At 36.9% G+C, this 23,174-nt stretch overlaps 1 protein-coding gene and 1 long non-coding RNA gene across 3 annotated transcripts in view; one reads left to right on the top strand and one right to left on the bottom strand.

The window, feature by feature from the left end:
* ASXL2 (ASXL transcriptional regulator 2) overlaps positions 1-23,174 on the bottom strand; it is a 138,622-nt gene that overhangs the window by 51,784 nt on the left and 63,664 nt on the right. For both annotated transcript variants that reach the window (XM_082356866.1, XM_082356867.1), the window contains 2 exons: positions 7,580-7,688; positions 4,074-4,224 (listed from right to left, as the gene is read on the bottom strand). In XM_082356866.1, the coding sequence (XP_082212992.1) occupies positions 4,074-4,224; positions 7,580-7,688 (260 nt within the window). The remainder of the gene's footprint in view (positions 1-4,073; positions 4,225-7,579; positions 7,689-23,174) is intronic.
* LOC309611905 overlaps positions 1-23,174 on the top strand; it is a 348,213-nt gene that overhangs the window by 265,770 nt on the left and 59,269 nt on the right. The gene's annotated exons all lie outside the window — the stretch shown is intronic.

Raw genomic sequence — 23,174 nt, 5'->3', positions numbered from 1 at the left:
TATCATATTGAACAAGGTCAAAAGGGTAATGGACTATTCATATTAGATGCATTTGAATTAAAAGGTTTAGTAAATAATCTCTGACTTAGCATTTTAGTTTCTCCTGAAGACATTCAATGGGCCCCTCTGAAGTATGAGAGAGACTAACAGAAATAATGGAGCAGTAATATCAAAATTGAAATTGAGCTTTATATAGTTGAAGGATTAATAGTTGAAAGAGTGCATGGTCAAAAACAGCAATCCTTCTCTTAAGGGAGAGTTTTATTTTCACAGTAGTCTTTCTTTAGAGGAATTTCATTTCCAGAAGTAACAGACCGTTTTAGTTCTAAATCCCTTCTCCTGGGCTTCCCTGGTGGCGCAGTGGTTGAGAATCTGCCTACTAATGCAGGGGACACGGGTTCGAGCCCTGGTCTGGGAAGATCCCACATGCCGCGGAGCGACTACGCCCGTGAGCCACAACTACTGAGCCTACGCGTCTGGAGCCTGTGCTCCGCAACAGGAGAGGCCGTGATAGTGAGAGACCCGCGCACCGCGATGAAGGATGGCCCCCGCTCACCACAGCTAGAGAAAGCCCTCGCACAGAAACGAAGACCCAACACGGCCAAAAATAAATAAATAAATTTATAAATCCCTTCTCCTCACACCAAGTACAGTCTACTCCAAACTGAGCAGGCTGTGGCTCCTGATTATATTCAAACAGTCCCCTAACCAAAGATGAAGAGGCCATACCTGAACACCTTCCCTTGCTTCTGGGTACCCTAACTATCCAAGTCCTAGTAGTGTAACTGTCTTTAATACATGACAAAGCTAAAACCTCCAACTCAGACACTAATCACCCCAGGAGAGAAGAGAGCATCTCTCCCAAAGGTCTTTCACCATGTAAGTTATTAACTTTGCCCAAAGGAGTTTTTCTCTCCAGTATACTTTTTAAAGGTGACATTTCTATATATATATAAAATCATCACTATTCAGTAACTTAACACATATATAAATGCTGTTAGAGGGCAGACAGGTCTACGGTATTTTAAGTAACTCCAAACACACTATGTATCAAATTCCTGAAGCAGTAAAATTAAAATGAGCTCATGTTCCTGGAAAGAATTAGTAACACCTTATAAGTGAAAAAGCATATTTCACTTAATTTTTTTCTTGACATTTTGAAAGCAGACCAAAATTTAACAGAACTTTTTTCATAAGATAAAAATAATGCTTTTGTAGTTGCTCCATGCTGCAGTATTTATATTTTAGGGAAAAGGCAGAGACTTCACTTAGCTACAGTCCTACAAAAAAGCAACAGAAAAGTTGATTTTAATCATTTTTCTGGCGTTATTCCATCTTACCTTGGATTGGAATTCCAAAAAGCTCGTCTCTGAACAATGTTTCCTGTCTGAAAATTAGGAACCAGAACTACAAACTTCTAAGTTCTTCCACCTTACACAGAAATCAATAAACTAGTGTTAACATTGGACTGAATTTCAAAGTTCTGTTCTCTGTTCCTATCTGGCTAAAAGGTATACCTATATCAGGAGAGTTTCTATCGATTTCCAACTAGAAGTATCAGTTTTGCTGTCAGAGCTCTTTATTTTTGTACATAAAAGGAAGTGGGTTTTGATACTATCTCAGTGTTCTTCCTGTCTTACAATGCATTTGAAATAAAGTGATGTCAGACTGAGAGTAAAAGCCCTAAATAAGAAAAAGCAATAGGCACATTTAGTTTGTTTTACCTTTATTAATAACTGCAACTGCCTTAGAACTGTTGTGCAGCATGCTGCTACTATCACTGCTAACTACAAGTTTTCCACTTTAACTTGCATTGGACTACAAAAACATTCATAAATATATAATATAAACCTAAAATTTTATATTTCTATGCCTATGTCATATGCATGACCCATGAATGAGAGAAGCACATCCTATGAGAGACGAAATCATTCTTCATTATTGCTCGCTCAGCATTCATCCATTTCTGAAGACTATCAGAGCTGCTAGAGTAGTTAGCATGTCCATATGCCATCATGTGCACCTCTCATCTCCACCTTCCAAACACCACATAAAGGCCATTCTATACTCAGTTTAATCGGCTACAATCAGAAAAGATCTTTACTGAACATCTCATCTTACGTAAACTGAGGCTAAGTAATATTGTGACAATTTCTAGAAGAAGAATGAATCAGAGGCAGTTCAAAAATAATTTATGTGGACCACCATTTTGAATTTGCTATTACCTTGCTGTTAATATCTTCTATTATTATGCCGAGTGTGGGGCGAGGTTATGCTATTTTAATCTACCCATTAAGCTACGGACAATGGGGTTCTACTGTTATTTTAAATCCTCCTGTATCACAAGACATTTACCTTAGAGAGAGCCTTTCACAACCATGAAACAACCACTACTTCAAACAGCCACTGCAGTTATAAAGCAGAAACTGACACACCATTGTAAAGCAACTATACTCCAATAAAGATGTTAAAAAAACAAAAAAAACGAAAAAAAACAGCCACTGCAGCATATGAGCTACTGAAAAGCAAAGACCTCCACAACCAAGGTTTTGTTCCCAGTTTACTAGTCCGACCTCCTTTAGTACTGAGTTCCCTGTTTCCAGCCACATCCAGAAATTATGAATCTAGCTGTCTCTCTTGCCTGATGACTTGGCTTGGTTCCTAATCCTAGATCAACAATTCCCAAACTTAAAAAGAAAAATTTAAACTGGGGAGAAGCAGAGGAGAGACAGAGCCCTTAATACTTTTGGCTCTATCCTTCCAAAAAAAAAAGAAAAGGTCTTTAGTAGACTCTGAGAAACATAAAGTCCTGGACACATCTCCTTTCACTACTGACAGGGATTACTTTAAAAAAACACATATCAAGAATATTGGTCACAGGTCCCAACCTTGCCTTGCCTTGCCTTTATTCCATTTGTTCCTAACACATGATGTCTCAGCTGCTCTCTAACTGGTTGTGATCTTAAAGCTAGGATCCTCTGGTTTCAAAATTTGCGCAACTTGCAAGTGTAGTAGCTGTATGAGAGAGCACAGATAATGCCACCAATTAACCTGAATTTTCTCCAGGAGTAGCACACATTAACACAGAAATGATAATAAAGCAGATGATTTTTCTGTTATAGTTCAAAATCAATAGTTCTAGAGGTACTTAAAATTAATGAGTCAAGTATTCCAACAAGCATCACTCTAACTTCTAGATCCAAAGGCAACTCACCTATGACTCAAACGTAAGAGGTCATCCAAGCTAGGGAAACTCTTGGATGTCTGTATTGCTCTGGAATATCACTATATCAGTCCTTATAAAGGAACCAGCATGAGCTGGCTTAAAATCTGTCCCACCATGTATGGCTAAATTTATCAATATTGGGGTAAAAACGATTTCCCCTCTTCAAAAAGACTCTTGACAAGAAGCTACAAATAATTAGAAGAAGAGGTAATAAAATGTATCCTTAACTGGAAAATTAATCCCAGGGAAGCTGCGGCAACAAAGATATTATTCCCTAAAGAAAGTTTTTGGGTAAGCTATGAAGCAGAAACCAAGCAGGAGATGAGAGCAAAGACCAGCAGACTAAATTTAGTCTTTGCTAGTAGAAATGAAAAGCATTATTTTCCTAGTAAGGAGAGAGTTCTTAGAGCAATTAAGTCCTCAAATTTTAAAAGAGAGCATTAGAGAGGTAAATAAAATAAGAGCATCCTAAAAAAGGCTACGGGCAGCCAAGAGCTAAAAATAAACCCAGGTAAAACCCAGAGCCATGTTATCCAATGTGATGGCCACTAGCCACATGTAGCTATTTAAATTTTAGTTAAAATAAAATTACAAATTCAGTTCCTCTGTCACACTAGCTATATTTCAAGTGCTCAAAAGACACAAGTAACTAGTGGCTACTTTGTTGAGTTGGACAGCATAGATGCAGAACACTTCCATCACTGCAGGAAATTCCACGGGACAGTACTGATCTAACTGGTAAGGGAAAGAGACTTAACTGAAGTGGGGTCTAGAAAAAGAGGAACTATTAACAAGGGCATTTGTCCTACAGCATTCAGTAGTGTATCGAGGGATCAGGTGGATTTACCTTTCCTTTTCCACCTGCTCTTTTTTCCCTCCTTGTTGCTGCCACCATCACTGCTGCTGCTGCTGTTCTCAGAACTCTGGGAATCTGACTGACCATCACTGCTTTCTTCTGAACCTTCTGATAGCTCTTTCACCCCATCCGGCACATCTTTCTGAAAATGCAGGCATCCAATTAGGATTAATCATTACCATTTCAGCAAATAGGAATTAAATTTCTGATATGCATTGCTGTGACTTTTAATTGTGCTGATTAATTTTTAGTATTATAAGATTCAGTAGCAGAACCAGCAATAATTTCTGAATTCCTGTCATCTCTCTTCTTTGGGTCAAATTAGTTAATGCTTCCATCCATACTCAAAGATAAAATTATACATGACAATCTTATGCAGGCACAACACAGAGGCTTAAATTAGACAAAAAACTTGGTATATATAAATCCAGGTAAATGATGAAATTTTCAGGATAAGATCTATATAATAACAATTTTTTAAAATGTATGTACACCCATCATGCAATGTAATATATATATATATTTGTGTGTATGTAAGTACCACTATGTACTGTAAATTCAGTTAAGAGTCTGGATAGCAAGTGATAGTGCATTATTTGAATCTAACTGGTTCCAAAAATTGGTTAGTAAGTAGCAAGAGTCAAACACAAAAGGAATGGTTTAAAAAAAAAAAAAAAACAACACATGAATCTTTGGTTTCTGCACTGGATAGTGAGAATGCTAATCGGAAAGGACACCTGTGTCAGCCATAGTATGTGAGAGATATAACAGGGTAGTTGTAAGATCAAGAACTAGGAAATTAAGACTTTGGGGGTTTGAATTCTGGCTTTATCTTCTCTTAATTATGCAGCCTTGGTCAAAGTCTTAAACTCTTATGCCTCAGTTTCCCTGTCTATAAGATGGGGTGACAGTACCTACCTTAAAAGATCATTCTGAAATTAAATGAGTTAATAAATATAAAATGCTTAGAACAAGGCCTGGCATATGATAAGAGCTCAATAAATATTAGCTACTATGTATCTATGTAGTATGTAAAATATATACATATAAATAAACACATTAGTGAATGTTATTTCTGAGTTATAAAACTATGGATGATTCTTTTTTCTTCTCAATATATTTTTTGTTTTCCCACATAATTTGTTTTTATAATCAGATAAAAAGTAATTCTGACACATGACCCTCCTACCTATAACTAGTACTCACAACATTATAGTCAAGATAGTAACCTCTGATCTAATAAGGAACTGTTTTTTTCCACTTATGTTTATACTCCAGTGCCATTTCACACTTTCTTAAAATACATATCCTTTATTTTTCTATCCTTTCCTTCAAAATACAGGAAACTTTTATAGAGTTAGTTGCAAACAAGACCTCTTGATCTGTAAGTTCAACAAGTACTTTAAATACAAATATAACTGTCTTCTTAAACTTGTGATCCCTCCAGGATCAACTCATGCCCCAAATCTTAGAATCACTGCACCCCTTCTTTTACCCACTCCAAATAGTTTACGTTTTATTTCTCTAATGTTCCTTGCCTCCATCTCTTTCACCACTCTCACAGTTTAGGCCAATTATCTCTTCCAAACAATCATAACCATCCTTTTGACAAATTTTCTTGCTTTACTCTTAAGTGTATCCTACATGAATTATCTTCCTAAACATGATCTGATCACGCTATTCTCCAAAAAAACCTCTGCCGTTTCCTCAACACATACCTACCCTCCCTCCTTCTCTCTCTTAACCGCTCAGTCAGGTTTTCAAAAGCCTCCAAAGTTTGGTCTTCACCTAACATTTACCCCATCCTGACTCCTTACCACACTAGACCACACACAGATTATGGTCTAACCACTCCAATTTACTTTCAAATCCATTCTGAATCCTTTTATCTGTGCCTTTGCTTAAGCTATTCCCTTGTCCTGGAAGGCCCTTCCTTCCATTATTCATCTGCCAAAGTTCAACTCAAATTTTACAACTTTAAAACAACAGAAAAACAAACTAAAACTTCCAGATCCCTTTATTCAAGGTTAATCTTTATTTCTCTATGCTCTCACAGTACTTTACAGCACAGTATGTTTTGTGAGCATGCAATTATTTCAGTAACTATGTGAGCTTCAAGAGATCAGGGACCATAGTTTATCCTTCTTTATAGCCTCTACAGTGTCAGGTATAGAATAGGCATTTAATAAGTGTTATTAACAATATAGAAGGTCTAGAACAACTAAAACCTAAAAGAAACACAGAAAGCTCTATGTGGGACTAGATCCCTGTAACCCTGTGAAGTTCAACAAGGTGTTTTAAAAGGAGGTATTATGGGTAAGTTAGATCTTTTTAATGTTAGTGGGCTACACACAACCAGTGAGCACAGTGATGACTACAGCCAAAACTAAAAAGGTAAGAGGGGACAGAGTCCCACATATACATGGACATAGTCATTGATTGCCAAGCATTAACTCTCCTTCTGCTGATAAATTTCCTTTGAGAAACAACCCTTGCCTCAATTCATCTGGCTTGAGAGGGTTTAACCACACTTTCACATCAAGGGTGATAATGAACTTAAGAGTGGCCAATCAGAAGACTCCATATGTTTGGCAATGGTGATCATTCTGGTATAGGCACATGGGCCAAGCCAAACCAATTAAGCCACATCAGAACTAACTAAAGGGCTCCTGCTTCAGTTCCTGAGACTCCTTCTCTCCAGACTTACAGCTTGCAGAGTGGGGGTTGGAAGTGAAGTCATGTATGATGAGGAGAAGGCCTGCCTGAGAATGAAGCCAAAAGAAAGCGGAGGGACCCATCCCTGATGACAATCATTTGAGCTCCTAAATTCAGGCTGAGTTTCCCTAGAATTTTCAGTTACGTGAACTAATAAATTCTCTGTTTCACTCAAGCTCATTTGAGTTGGTTTTTCTGTTTGTAACTGAAAGGACACTGATAAGTCAAGGTCCCTTTTTAGTGCAGAAATTAGAACTTAGCAAGCCTGTTACGGTAAAAGAACATGGGAATTCAGTCAGATATGGATTCATATTCTGGTTCTGATACTATCTGGCCAACCCTGAGCAAGAAAATCCAATCTTCTGAACTTCGGCTTTCTCTATCATAATAAAGGAATTATAACCACAACTTTGAATTGTAATGGAGAATTAAATCAGAAAGTAATATAAAGCATCAAGGCTGTATGCTCCACAGTAACACTCATTATTATTTAAATATGTGACGCCCTTTAAAAGTCACTGGAAGTCATTTTCATTTCATCCTTTCAAAATAATACTATGGCAAAGAATGAAAAATGAAGTTACTTCTCCAATCTACCTACAGATGGTTACAGATTAATTAAAAAAAAAAAATGTATTGGATACGGGATTGAAAATTTTACCTCTTCCTGAAAGTAAGCTTTTCAAGAACAGAATTCTGTCTCTATGATGCAAGTATTATTTACTACATGTAGTTACTTCCTGTTTTCACTTTTAAAATGACTCCCTAACAAATATATTTACCTTCAAAGTATACACTCCCATTCTACCTGGAACCTTGTAGAAGATGCCCTCTTCACCTCGGGAGTTTGTGTGCAGCATTGCATTCAGGCATGCAAGAGGGGAAGTTCCACTGCCAAAAAAAAAAAAAAAAAAAAAAAGAGAGAGAGAGAGAACACAATGATTAGTTTCTGTCTCTGAATATCCTATGTAACACTGAATTAAGATAAAATTAACAAATCAACACTCATTTGACATAAACACATTTTATAAACTATAAAAAGTCTATAAATCTAGAAAGGCTGCCATGGAGAAAATGGATGTAAAACTCCTTCCCAGATATCTAAAGAAAAAATAATTCTATAATTTTCTTAATCCCAATTCAGCATCTAACATTTCAGTCAAGACAAATTTCTCTCACAGAAGTATCACAAATATATTCTCTAAAGATTCTATTTCACTTACAATTTTATTTGTTAATACACCTCAATAAAGCTGAAAAAAAATTTTTTTAATCTATTTCATTTAGCACAAGCCTTAAATGTCCAGAAGTAAAACAGGGAAGAAAAAGAAAACACACACAGAAACAAACAATATTAATCTCCCTGCATACTGCTGCACCAGACTGAATGAATCTGAGTTATGGAACGAACACATTTCCATGCTCTCTTTTTTTAAATTGAGATATAATTGACATATAACATTGTATTAGTGTCAGGTGTAAAATATAATGATTCCATAGTTATCTATATTACGATAGTCTCTTGTATTTAGACCTATCATGAGATCACTTAAAAAGACATAAAGCAGGCTTTGGAATATTCATCTTCTATGTAGAAACCTGGTTAAAAGTTTACTAATTCTAATATACATTTATCATATTTTCTACAGTTTTAGGTATATAATAAATTATCTGTAGAAAATATACATATATCATTTTCCTTTCTAATTGTAATCAACTTCATTTTCCTATAGTAATATAAATGGAGATATGTGGCATTCTTAAATTAAAAAAAAAAAAAACAACTCACAATATCTGAGGGATAAGGCAACTTATTTGCACATTTCCATATCTCCCTTCTCAGTCCTCTGCTGGTAGTACTCAATAACCCAAAGAAGCCTTCTGGAAGAGGCTGCTAGATATCTTGGGTATCTAAAGATAAGAGTTCTCTGTGGGAGAGAGCAGGACCACTGTCTTTTGGTACTGTGAAGTTGTTGAGGGTCAAAAACTGAAAAGATGGGGACTTCCCTCGTGGCGCAGTGGTTAAGAATCCGCCTGCCAATGCAGGGGACACTGGTTCGAGCCCTGTCCGGGAAGATCCCACATGCCGCGAAGCAACTAAGCCCGTGCACCACAACTACTGAGCCTGCACTCTAGAGCCCGCGAGCCACAACTACTGAGCCTGCGTGCCACAACTACTGAGCCTGCGTGCCACAACTACTGAAGCCCACGCACCTAGAGCCCGTGCTCCACACTCGCTGCAGCTAGAAAAAGCCTGCTAATAGCAATGAAGACCCAACGCAGCCATAAATAAATAAATAAGTAAATAAATAAAATAAAATAAAATAAAATAAAGTGAAAAGATGGAGGACAACAAAGAAAATAAAGGAAAACCTTTTGTTAAAGAAAATGATGAGGAGATGATGAAGAGACTTCCCTGGTGGCACAGTGGTTAAGACTCCGCGCTCCCAGTGCAGGGGGCCTGGGTTTGATCCCTGGTCAGGGAACTAGATCCCACATGCATGCCATAACTAAGAGTTTGCATGCCACAACTAAGGAGCCCATGAGCTGCAACTAAGGAGCTTGCCTGATGCAACTAAGACCCGGGCCAATCAAATAAGTAAATAAATAAAATATGTTTTTTTCAAAAAAAGAGGGACTTCCCTGGTGGCGCAGTGGTTAAGAATCTGCCTGCCAATGCAGGGGACACGGGTTTGAGCCCTGGTCCGGGAAGATCCCACATGTCACGGAGCAACTAAGCCCGTGTGCCACAACTACTGAGCCTGCACTCTAGAGCCCGCAAGCCACAACTACTGAAGCCTGCTTGCCTAGAGCCCGTGCTCTGCAACAACAAAAGCCACCGCAATGAGAAGCCTGTGCCCCACAACAAAGAGTACGCCCCTCTCACCACAACTAGAGAGAGCCCACGCACAGCAACGAAGACCCAACGCAGGCAAAAATAAAAATTAATTAATTAATTAATTTAAAAGAAAAAGAAAAACATTGAGCATCTCCAGGCTGATTTTCAGTTATGTTTATCTAATTTAGATATTTCCATGTTAAAAATACACATAATGGGGGCTTCCCTGGTGGCACAGTCAGTGGTTGAGAATGTGCCTGCTAATGCAGGGGACACGGGTTCGAGCCCTGGTCTGGGAAGATCCCACATGCCGCGGAGCAACTAGGCCCGTGAGCCACAATTACTGCGCCTGCGCGTCTGGAGCCTATGCTCCGCAACAAGAGAGGCCACGATAGTGAGAGGCCCACGCACCGCAATGAAGAGTGGTCCCCGCTTGCCACAACTAGAGAAAGCCCTCGCACAGAAACGAAGACCCAACACGGCCAAAAATAATTAATTAATTAATTAATTAATTAAAAAAAAAACAAAAACAAAAACAAAGAAAAAGAGATCTTAAAAAAAAAAATACACATAATGCAATTCTAGTCAAAACCCCCAAGTTTGTATCAAATAAACATATAAAAATTGCCAAGAAATTTCTGGGAAATAAATGATGAGAGACTTGCTTAAGAAGATATTAAAATGTACTCTAAGAACATTATTAGAATATTAGTGAATAATGAATTACTGAATTGAATAATTATTGAATAATAATAATTGAATTAGAGTTTTATTGAAGCAATGTGTTTCTGGGACAGGATAAATAGGCAAATGTTCACTCTTACAGACTGCTGGTGGAACAAAATAGAAAATATAGAAACAGATCACAATAAATGTAAAAGGTACTATTTCTGTGTAGCAAGAAGAAGACTGAGTTATGACATGGTCACCTGTGGTGAGAATCTTTCTCTTCCCCTGAGCAGTATGAGAAAATAATACCTAAGACTTTCAGTCATAGGACCATGAGGGGAGTATCTGGAATTTGGGTGGAACAACACAAAGGACAGAGAAAGGAAGGGCTAGGCTAGGTAAGGATTATAGAGGAAAATTCAACACCCAAAAAGGCAGAGCTGAGAAAAGAGGAAAACAGCAACATTTTTTTTAGTAATATTAGTTATGCCACTGTACCCAGCCTTGCCTTAAAACAGTCCCACCTTTGGAATTTTGTTGAGGTTTTAAGTCACAAGCAACCGAGAGAGTCCTAAATAAAATAGTTTATTTAATAATTAAATAATTATTTAATTCTCACAGCTTATATAAAAACATATTCCAAATGGATTAAAGGCCAAAATATAAAGAGTAGAAGGAAAACAGTATAACCTACAGGATAGAGCAACCTTTCTACATAAGAGAGAAAAACCCTCAAACCACAAAAGAAAACCTTAATAACTAAATAAAAATAAAAATTTCTGTACAGGAAAAAAAATCATCAACAAAACTATACCAAGCATACCTAAAAGAGCTTTCTAGGAAAATACAAACAACCAATTAGAAAAAATGGATAAAGGATATGAAAATGCAATATAAATGTCCAACAGAATACATGAAAAGCTGCCCAAACCTTACAGTGGTTAAAGGAAAACAAATGAAACCGAGACACCATTGGTCAGACTCGAAAAAATCAAATATATTCAGGTCTTTGTTAGCAGTTCTGTACTAAGGTCAGTTTCCTGGTTTTGATATTGTACTGTAGTTATATAAGACATTACCACTGGAGGAAGCGGGGTGAGGTATCCATGGGACTATTTTTATAATTTCCCGTGAGTATATAATTACTTTTTTAAAATGAATTGATAAAATCCATTGCTGGTAAGGTTATGGGAAAATGAGCACTCTTATATAGACTGTTGGTGGGACTGAAAACTGCTACCCTACCCCCCCATTTCTCAATTCTGCCTTAAGAAAGTAACATGCAAATACCCACTAAAATTAAAAATATTAGGGGCCACTGATGCAACAATCCCACTTCAATCTATCTTACAAAAATAAGGCCACAAAGACTTATGGACATCTATGCAAGGATTAACTCCAGCATTGTTAAAAGCGTCAAAACACTAAAAATGACCTCAAAGTCAATAAGAGGATGGTTCACCATATGTTAGTAAGGTAACCAACAGGATATGAATCAATAACAGCAACATTAACAGCAAAAGGAGTGCTAAATTCCAGGAAGCATTCTGGTTAGCCCTCACAACAATCCTTCGAGGTAAGCAAAATTATGACACCATTTTTACAAATGAACAAACGAATGTATTGAGGTGTTAAGTAAGCTGTTCAAGATCACACAGTGATTAGTCAGTGGTGAAGTCAAGATTCCAGTAAGAAGAAAGAAAAGAGAAGCAGAACAGGAAAGAGACTGTTTAAAAAGAACATATAATCAAGTGAAAAGAAAACATGCTATAATCTGTAGTTCAATAACCTATCTGGGTAAAGCTTTGCCCCAATTTTTGGTATTCAATTTCAATATTAAGTACCAACTCTGTTTAGTACTGTTTACTAAGTACACAATAAACTAGGGTCTGTGGGGCCAAAGAGGAAAGCTTTCTTAGTTCAAAGTCTAATGGGAAAGACAGACAAGGGAATAAACTGCCACAAGCACCTGTAACCAGTGCTACCAATACAGACATAAGTCCACAATCCCTGACCCCAAACACTTAAGGCCAAATGTTTCAGACATAAAAATCTGTTTGGATTTTAGAAAGGCAACATGATATGCCATATACTATGTAATATCACCAGAGAGATTAGGGGCAGCAATCCCATAACCAAACGCAGTGAAACACATGAATATTCACACTAAGTGGGAAAAACAAAGACTACATATAGTTTCATGTCAGTTTCAAGAGAAGGTGTTGTTGACAAATAAGGTTTGGTACCAAAAGACTAAAAAACTTTTTCAAGCATTTTGGATTTTGGAATTATAGAATCGAGAACACAGGCTTGTATATATAAAGTACTTTAGGTCAGAGAGAAAGAAACAATCTCTTCTAGGGCTTAGTACCTAGAACCAAAAACAAAACCAAACAAACAAAAAGCCAAAAAAACAAACAAGAAAATCCCAACTCAACCAAACCAAAACAAAAAAAAACTCCTTACAGTAAAACCCATAAAAATGAAAGCAAATGGCACACATGTACATCTGGTGAAAAGATGTGGTAACAGAGATACAGACACCATCATATTTTCCTTGCAAAGCCGGTGTAATTTTCCTTTGAAGGAAATAAAGTTTCGAAAAACCCACAAGATACACAGAACACTATACTGTTTAAAACAATAATATAGATTTGATTTCAAGAAAACATAAAAAACCAAAGAATCGGGCTTCCCTGGTGGCGCAGTGGTTGAGAATCTGCCTGCTAATGCAGAGGACACGGGTTCGAGCCCTGGTCTGGGAAGATCCCACATGCCGTGGAGCAACTAGGCCCGTGAGCCACAACTACTGAGCCTGTGCGTCTGGAGCCTGTGCTCCGCCACAAGAGAGGCCACGATAGTGAGAGGCCCGCGCACCGCGATGAAGAGTGGCCCCTGCTTGCCGCAACTAGAGAAAGCCCTCGCACAGAAACAAAGACCCAACACAGCCAAAAATAAATATAAAAAAATAAATAAATTAATTAAAAGAATATACTTATAAAAAGAAAAAAAACCAGAGAATCCTTGCAGTGTTTATTTTTATGAATAATGAAGCAATGGCAGAGAAGTAAAATAGGCTACACTGCCCATGATGGCAGGAATATACCTTCAAGGGAAGTAACTCCAGAATGATATAATTAAATAAAAATAACTGAATAACTTGAAGGAACAGGCATCACCTTCATAAGTGATAAAACACTGGTACTAAGGAGATCATACTGATGTAAAGTCAAGTAAATATAATATGGGGTTAAGTCCTGACACCTGAAGCAGCTGAAGCAAAAACACCTCAAAATATTACATAACTATCATGAGATAATTTAGCTTTTAATTTTTTTGTCCATGCTCAGGAGACTGGCGTTGGAGCAGGGGTTGCGGGCGGCTCTCAAGGAAAGGAACAAGTGCAGTGCTGTAATTTTATGCTGATCTACCCCACGAAGGAAACATACACAAGGCCCAAGAACAAAAGTAACTTCAGTCATGCTGTCAACAGCCTTATTTAATTCTCTCCGCAGTAAAAGTGGTTCCTTAGCAGTAGCCAGCAGGGCTGAAAGACCTGAGGCCTATAATCACACTGCTCAGAGGAAACAAACGTAGCAACTCATGAAAAGAGACATCACTGTGTGGCCAAACGAGCCAGATTTATGTATTCATACCAATGTGAATTCATATCTGAGTGTGGCCATGGGCAAGTCACTGTAAACACCCTTAATTTTCTCATCTGTGAAACTGAGGAAAATACCATCTAATCTGTAATTTGTGCAGAATCGCAATTCATATATAAAGTGTATGTCACAGAGAAGTGACTGAGTAACTGTGGTAGTTACCTTAACGACTTGCTCCCCCATTCCAGTTTCATAATGTTCCAGTGTTCCCTACCTATCTCAAGTGACAGTAACTTCACTCACCCCCATCAATTCTCCACTCTGAAGCCAGAGTGACCTTTTAAAAACAAGTATGGGACACTTCCCTGGTGGCACAGTGGTTAAGAATCTGCCTGCCAATGCAGGGGACACAGGTTCGATCCCTGGTCCGGTAAGATCCCACATGCCGCGGAGCAATTAAGCCAGTGAGCCACAACTACTGAGCCCATGTGCCGCAACTACTGAGGCCTGCGCACTCTAGGGCCCACGTGCCACAACTACTGAAGCCCACGCGCCCTAGAGCCCACATGCCACAACTACTGAGCCCACGCACCTAGAGCCCGTGCTCCACAACAAGAGAAGCCACTGCAATGAGAAGCCCGCGCACGGCAACAAAGAGTAGCCCCCACTCGCCGCAGCTAGAGAAAGCCCGCGCACAGCAACCAACCCAACCAAAAGAAAAAATAATAAGTAAATAAAAACAAGTATGATTGTGCCACCTCTGCCCAGCTTAAAATTCATCCATGATATCACAATGTTCTTAGAATAAAGTCCAGAATTATCAAAGTGACCTGATCCCCCCCACCCTCTCCGCTCTGGCCTACTCTAGCCTTCTTTCCATTTTGTAACTTACAATTCTCCTGACTTCTTGGCCTTTGTACTAATTAATGCTTCTGCTTGTAATGATAACCCTCACCTTTTCTCCTAGCAAGCTCCAATTAATTCACTCTTCAGATTTCAGCCTTAATGTATCCTGTTTAAGGAAGCCATGCCAATGTTGTATAGCATCCAATACTTTTCGTAAATACATATCATTTATAACTACATATATTGTAATGAAAAAGTTTTAATTTAACATGTGACTCCATTGTGGGCCAGCCAGATTCAACAGCATGTGATTTCGCTGAAGCTCTGGGAAGCAGATTCTCTCTTCTCTTCTATATTCAAACCCGAAAGCATATAGGCTCCAGGACCTATAAACAATAATTCTGCAACTATGATGGATGAGCCTGATGAAAATGGAACAAAAATGAAGGAAGCAGAGCTGAGTTACTGATCAAACTGCCAGAGCACCTGGATCAAGTTTTGCCAGGTTTTTTTCACTTACATCACACACAATTTCCTTTGATGTTTAAGCCAGTTTACATCGCATTTCCTGTTATTTACAACTGAAAATACCTTAACTGACAAAGCATCTAGGTCAAAAGCATTCATATTGACAGAGGTATGAAAAGGATGCAGAAGAAAAGTGTAGGATATTCAAAGGTGACAACTCTCTCCTACCAATGAGAAAATATTATGTTTATGAATCCACAGTGTATACTGAATGATGTAAGAAGAGGCAAAGTACTACTAAACCTGTACAGACGAACTCAAGTACCCAAGATACTCAGAAATATTTCTTAACTTTTTTCTAAATCTTAAACTTCAAGGACTAAGAAAGAATCAAGCTGAGATCTAGGCATGAAAAGAGAAGTGGCAGAATGAATTACTGTTTTTAATTCATCATTCACTCCCTCTATCATGCCACCTTACAGTAAAGAAAATATATTTATTTCCCTTCCCCACTGATGTTGGGCTTGGCCGTAAGACTTGATCAGTGAAATGATAACAGAAATGACAGAAACAGCGGCTAACATGTGCTTGCATAGTCTGACTTACTCCTGACTGCCACAAGAGCAGGCCACTGATTCCAGGAGAACAGAGAACCCACAGCCTAGAGCCAAGCCAAGGCAACAATAACTGAGTCCCAGCTCCTCTAAAGACATGAAGAAGAAAAGGAACTATTCGTTGTTATAAACCACTGAAATTAAAGACTGTTATGCAGCAAAAACTGACTAATAAGCCCTGTATAATGCAAGGAACATCTGCTTTCTTAGCAATACTCAATACCGGACAGTAAAAAATTTATATCCAGCCAAGATGTCATTCAAACAAAGAAGCAACAGAAAGATATCAAGCCCATGAGAGCTCAGGGAAAAGACCACCCACAAACTTAAATCTAGCCAACAAAGAAATAAAAAAATTCAGGAATGGACAAATGTTTAGAGAAAAAAAAGTAAACAGCTGCAATTATAGTGATATAAGAGAAACGCAAATGCTTTCTATTTTTTTCAACTTTCATTTTAAAAATGACAACACACCTTCAGAATTTTTCTATTTTCTTCTCCCTCAACTTCAGAGATTATTTAGGAATTAATATCCTAAATGAAGTATATTTATAATCTTCAGTGAAAAAATTAGCAATTTTCTTAGTTTCTTCAATTAAATGCAATAAACAATGGTTATTCCTGGCTAGTGAATTTCAGGATATTTTTCTAGTGTACATTTTTTTCATTACTGATTGACCTTTTTTTGGTCATCAGGAATCATTTTTACAAAAATATTAAACAGTCCAAAATATATGAATAAGTTATTAAAACAATATAACTTCTGAAACACAGTAAGGCTCTTTTTCAGAATCACTTCCTTTTCACAGGGCATGCTATTTAAAACAAAACGAAAACTAGAACAGCAGGTAAGGGGGCAGGGAGACTATATATAGACTGAAGTGCAAGACTTCCAAAGAGAAAAGACACAATGAATAGCAAGGTATTTGTTGACCAAGTATTGTACAAGAAGAGACACACTCAAAAAGAGAGTCAGTCACAGATGCCCACAAATGCTAAGAATAGGGATACCTATATGTAACATTTAAAGATCAAGAGACAAGCCAAAGATGAAGGAGCTAGGAGGATTCAGTGGTTTTAGAATGAGTATGTTTAGATTGCATCACCAAAACTTTTAATCATTTCAATTATAGGGTAATGATCTTTAGGGGGAAAATCAGCTATTCCCTTGAAGAATATCAATATAAAAGCAATCATGACATTTTGATAATAACGCAAAAAGTTTGTTACATCAAAGTATATTTTCAAATAGAATTACAAAGGCTTTGCAAACGTATTACAGAATAGCTTACATGTTAAAATTTACCTTTAATCTAAAGTATGTTTGATAAATGATTCATTATACTACAAATCTGTTTAGGCACCCATGCTAAAGACTTCTTTGTGTAGGGATTAAACTGTTACTTTCCACTTAAGCAATAAAATAAATAAATATAGAAAATCATAACCCACAGAATAAGAGAAGAATCTATGAGTTCATACTCATATAAATAAATGAACAAATCAATGAATGGGGGAGAATTCTTTGCAGTGTAATTCCAACTAACAAAGAAATTATGGAATTAGAAAATCACCGTATGTGGCCACCACACTGCAGGCAAGTATTATCAGTGGAAGTTGTGGTGGACATACTCTAAAATGACCACCAATTATCATCACTTCCTGGTATATCCTGTGTAATGCCCTCCCCTTGATGTAGGTGAAACCTGTGACTTGCTTCTAACCAATACAGAATACAGCAGAGCGGGCAGAACAGTGACTACATTACGAGAAAGACTGCAGTATCCTTGCAAAGTGACTCTGACTCTCCCTTGCTGGCTTTAAGGAAGCATACAGGTTGGGGAGGCCCAAGTGGCAAAGAACCCATGGTAGCCTCTAGCCAACAGCCAGCCAGGAACTGAATCACCTCATTTCGATAAACCCCAAGGATCTGAATCCTGCCAACAACCACCTAGCTTAGAAGTGGTTCCTTCTCCAATTAAGCCTTCAGATAAGAACCAACACCTTGGCTGCAGCCTTGCAGAGAACCCAGTAAAGCCATGCGCCCAGACTGCTGACACACAGAAACTGAGATAATAAATGTGTGTTGTTTTAAGCTCCTAAATCTATGATAATGTTGTTAAGCAGCAACAGATAACTAACAATGAGATGCTAAAACCAGTGGGCAAAGATACAATGAGAAACAAGATATTTACACAGTCTCAAAGTATCTCCCTCCACACACAAGATGTTAATTACAAAGGAGGAAAAATTGTATCTTTATAGTGGAGAACCTTGGCAGACATCACATAAAATAAGGGATCAGAGTAATCAACACCAATAATGGGATAAACTGAAATCACACACTTTTTGATATGATGTAGTGAAAATGACATATCATTTCTGTGACATTCCTGCCAAAAATGTACAACCTGAATCTAATCATGAGTAAACATCAGATATATCCAAACTGAAGGACAGTCTACAAAATAGCTGGTCTGAACTCTTCAAAAATGTCAAGCTCATGAAAGACAAAGACTAAAAGAATGTTCCCACATTAAAGGAGACTGTAAAGATACATGAAAACTAAATGTAAATGCAATGTGTGATCCTGGATTGGGGCATCAGTGGAAGAATTATCAAATTTAAATAAAGCCTGTTGATTAGAAAGTAATATTATATTAATATCCTGATTTTGATAGTTACACTGTGGTTATGTCAAAGAATATACTTGCCTTTAGAAAGTATACTCAAGTGTTTAAATGTGAATGGGGCAGCATGTCTACAATTCTCAGACATTTCAGAAACACAAACTAGATAGATAAAGTATATAAAATGTTAACATTTGTGGAATCTAGGTAAAGTTATATAAAAATTCTTTGTACTGCTTTTGCAACTTTTAAGTCTAAAATTAATAACCCAAATAAATAAATAAAAAGCTAAAAATATGCAATATATACAAGAAGTCTATAAAAACAATATGGACCAATGAAAAAGTACGAAGTGCTAGTAAGTGCTACAACATGGATTAACCTCAAAAGACCACATATTATATGACTCCATTTATATGAGATGTCCAGAAATGGGAAATCTACAGAGACAGAAAGTAGATTAGAGGCTGGCAGTGGGAACTAGTATTAACTGTATACACGTATGAAAAATCTTACTGGGGATTACAGTGATAGCTGCACAACTCAGTAAATTTGCTAAAAATCACTGAACTGTACAGTTAAGATAGGTGAACTTTATGGTATGTACGCTACACCTCAATAAAGTTTTTAAAAAAAGATGATGTGGAAAAGAAGCGAACTTGGTTTCTCATTCATTGAACATTTACAGAATAGCTACTGTGTAACTGCATGGGGGTAAGTGCTGGTGATATAAAAAAAAAAAAAGTGGAAGTTTCCGTAAGCACACATTCTTACATTTTAATGTAAAAATAAATGAACTGGGACTGAGTGCAGCCAAATGATATGACTCTTTATTTCCTAGTGTGTGCGTGCGCGCATGTGCACACACACACTATATTATCATTTATGATTAATTAACATTTCCCTCTCACCAGAAAGATGAGGCAAGTTGGTACAGACTTTAAATGTTCAGTAATGTAAAAATTTTAGCCACAATTGCAAATTTGCTATCAATTCAGGAACTGAACAAAATCAGAAACTTAGGTTTAGAACTTACTAAAGATCTCTTCTAAAAATTAACTGATAACCTTTCCCATAACTAATCACGCCAATTTCTCCACTGAAAGAAAGTCTGGACATTTTCACTATTGTTTTCTTTCATTTTTAGTTTCTTTCTGGAGCTTGAGGATACAAATAAAACTGTAAGTGAAGTCTGCAAAAGGGTTCATAAACATACAAGGCCCATCAACTCTCAGTAAAAATCTTTACCTTTCTTTATCTTGTCTATAGCTCTCCTAATTCTAAAGGTCCGTCTGGCACTCTTGAAGAATTTACTCACTTGTTACACCAATTCTGTATCATCACATTGTAGGCAGAAATTTAAAAAAATTCACACTCACACTCTTCTACAATCTTCTATCACTGCTTAGATTTTAAATTTAACAGGGCAAGATAAACATTTACTACCTTCTACAAAAATTTAAAGAAGTACCTCTGCTCATCCCCTCTACCTTAGGCAAATGTCTTATTATTTCCTACTAATAAAATACAGTGGTTGTTTCTCCCACATTAGATAAAAATGTACCCTACTCAAATTACAACAAAATCCTACAACTTTATTTTGGGAAAATATAGATAACATAAAATTTACCATCTCAACCACTTCTAAGTGTACAGTTCACTTCCACTTAAGTACATTCACACTGTTACACAACCAAGCACCAGAACTCTTCTCAACTTGCAAAACTGAAACTCTACACCCACTAAACAACTCCCCATTTCCCTCCTACACCAGCCCCTGGCAACCACCCTCTACTTTCTGTCTCTATAAATATGACTTATACTTGAGGTCTCTCATGTAAGTGAAATCATACAATATTTGTCCTCTTGTGTCTGGTTTATTTCACTTAGTATAATGTCCTGAAGTTCATGCATGTTGTAGAATATGTTAGAATTTCCTTCTTTTTTAAGGCTGAAAAATATTCCATTGAATGTATATACCACACTTTGTTTATCCATTCATCTGTCAATAAACATTTGGGTTGCTTCCATCTTTTGCCTACTGTGAATAATGCTGCTATGAACACCGGTGTAAAATTATCTATTCAAGTCCTTGCTTTTTATTCTTTTGTGTATATACCCAGAAATGGAATTACTGGGTCGAATAAAATCCTACAACTTTTGATCATTCTTTATCTTACTCTCACTTTACATAACCATCTCTCAGGTGCAAATACCTACAGACAAGAATCAGATAAAATCCACAGGTTGACAAGGAGCTTCATAGGTCATCTAGTCCATTTACCTACAGATGCTTATATATCCCCTCCTAAAACGTCATAAACAGGTTAATCATCTAGTCTTTTGCACAAGCATATAATGTGGTGGAGAATCACTATGTCCTCAAGCATTTCCAAATATTCATAAATTCTTCCTTAAGTTAAGCCTCTAACTCTTAACATCTTAACAGTTAATTCTTAACAGTTAAGCCTCTAACATCTTCCTCTAACTCCATTTTTTAGCCCTGATTTTATGATGTAAATCAGTGGTTATCATGGTGGAAAAATTTAGGAGGATCTTTTCTTTCCTCTCTGTGATTTTCTCTACTGTCTGAATTTGCTAAAATGACCTTGTAATAAACTATCTTTGTAAGTGGGGGAAACAAATTTAACATTATTTCTTCACTAATCGATATGACAGCCCTTCAAGTACTTTAAGACTCTTCATGAAACCCTGAAGTCTTTTTCAGATTTTTGGTCTCTCTTCTCCTCATTGGCATCTCCCCCGCTGCAACCAAGCTAAAGAAATTTAATATAAAAAACTTTTACAATCCATCCTCAAAATTCACCAATGTCTTCCAACATTTATTATCCCCAGTTCAAACCTTTGATAAAGAGCTTTAAGCGACATCGTCAGTCTAATTTATTTAATCCTAGACATACAACACTCTGCAATAGATAACCCTGCCTTATTTTGACTTTAATCCCAATCTCTTGTTCATTTTTCTGTACTCCTTCCTACAGAATAGCCTTGTCAAAACTAAGACATAATCGGCTTCCCTGTCCCTGACTCAACTATTATACACTCTGTCCTTCGAAGTTCAATCCCCTGAATTTCAGTAGGATTAAATAATGGACTCAGACTTTCAAGGTTAAAAGAAATGCAGAATTATCTAGTTCCCCAAACAGATACTTGACTAAACCCTATTTCAGGTCAATATTAAATGTAAAAAGACAATAAACTTATAAGAACCTTTCACTCATGTGATATACGTGTATCTACACACACACACAGTAATCATTATCCACATACTAGCTAAAACAAATCAGCACCACATAACTTTAAAATCAACAGCTGATTTGTGGCATGCTTACCTGACAGAGTACACAAAACAAAACTGAACTCAACAGCACCCTTATGATGGAAAATAGTGAGTTTAGAAATCATTAAATTATTAGTCTTGGTAGGCTTTAAATTCACTGAAAATTTTTGTATTCTTACAAACACTTTCGTTAAAACCTTTTGCTTGCCTTCCCTTGGTCATACTACCTGCATTCTTCCAAAGAGAAGTTCATTTGGGTTAACAACTAACCTACTTTTTAAAAAGAAATAACATAAATGTAGTTTTTAAATTTAAAAAGTAGCATCCGACTTATCTATCCTTTAGTGAATTAGTTTCTTCAAACTATTTTCCTCCCCAAACATGCCATGAAACAAACAGAAATAAACCCACTGGAGAAAGGGTAAAAGGGTATGCAGGAAAACTTTCAAACAGGCCCAGTTGGGACCACAAAATGAGAAGTTTGGATTAACAGAGTAGTGAAAGGGCACGAAACAAGTAAGAGTAATCTAGGAACAACATGGAGAGGGAGGTCATAGAAACAAAAAAAGATTCTTCAGAAACTGTGCTTATATACTCTCTCTCTCCTTTTAATACTTCACTATAAATCTTCATTCTCTTCACCTTCCTATTATTGTCTTTTTTTCCCACTACTGTTTTTTAAAAAGCATGGCTTGTCCACTACCAGTAAGAAATGAGCAAAACCGCTTCAAAAGGGGAGGAAAAAGAGTCCAGTGTTTCTATGACTTATTTTAAAGTAAATATATGGAACATAAAGTACTTGACTCCTATCTTATTTAGTCCACGGCCATTTCCACTATTCGTTCACTACAGCATGTTGCTTTTCAGTCTGATGAGAAAGAGGTAAGAAAAAGACTTTAAGACAAACACAGTGCTTGTCACTCTAACTACTGCATATAAAGAAATATCAACTGCCTTTATTTCAGCTGATCAGGATGCTAACATTTCTTAACTGGTTGAGCCAAGTTCCTAAACAGCCATGTATCTCTGAACTAAAGCGATACAGAGGGTTACATGTGAGGACATATTCTTTGAGGTAAAAGAAGAATTAGTGAGGAAAACAGGAACTGAAAATAAAATACTTGTCAATATAAGTTACAGAAATAGTCCTGAAAGAAATGAGCTATGGAAAGAATAAAATTTAACAAATTTGATTAGGTACATCAAAAAATAAGAATTTGTTTAATTTTCTATCTCTGTTCTATTTGGTATTCTTGTTCATTTAGCAATGTAGTTTATACACCTAAATAGCCAAAGCTATTGATTACAATTATTTTCTGCTTTTGAACAAGAGCTGTCGGTCTTGACATAGCCATTTATGTCGAGATTCAGAGTTTTGAAGTAGTCAATTGATCCATGAATTTTA

The sequence above is a fragment of the Balaenoptera borealis genome, assembly GCF_965194805.1.
Source record: "Balaenoptera borealis genome assembly, chromosome: 15".
NCBI classification, from domain to species: Eukaryota; Metazoa; Chordata; class Mammalia; order Artiodactyla; family Balaenopteridae; genus Balaenoptera; species Balaenoptera borealis.
The sequence above is the reverse complement of the archived record's forward strand: the minus strand, read 5'-3'. Positions and strand labels throughout refer to the sequence as shown.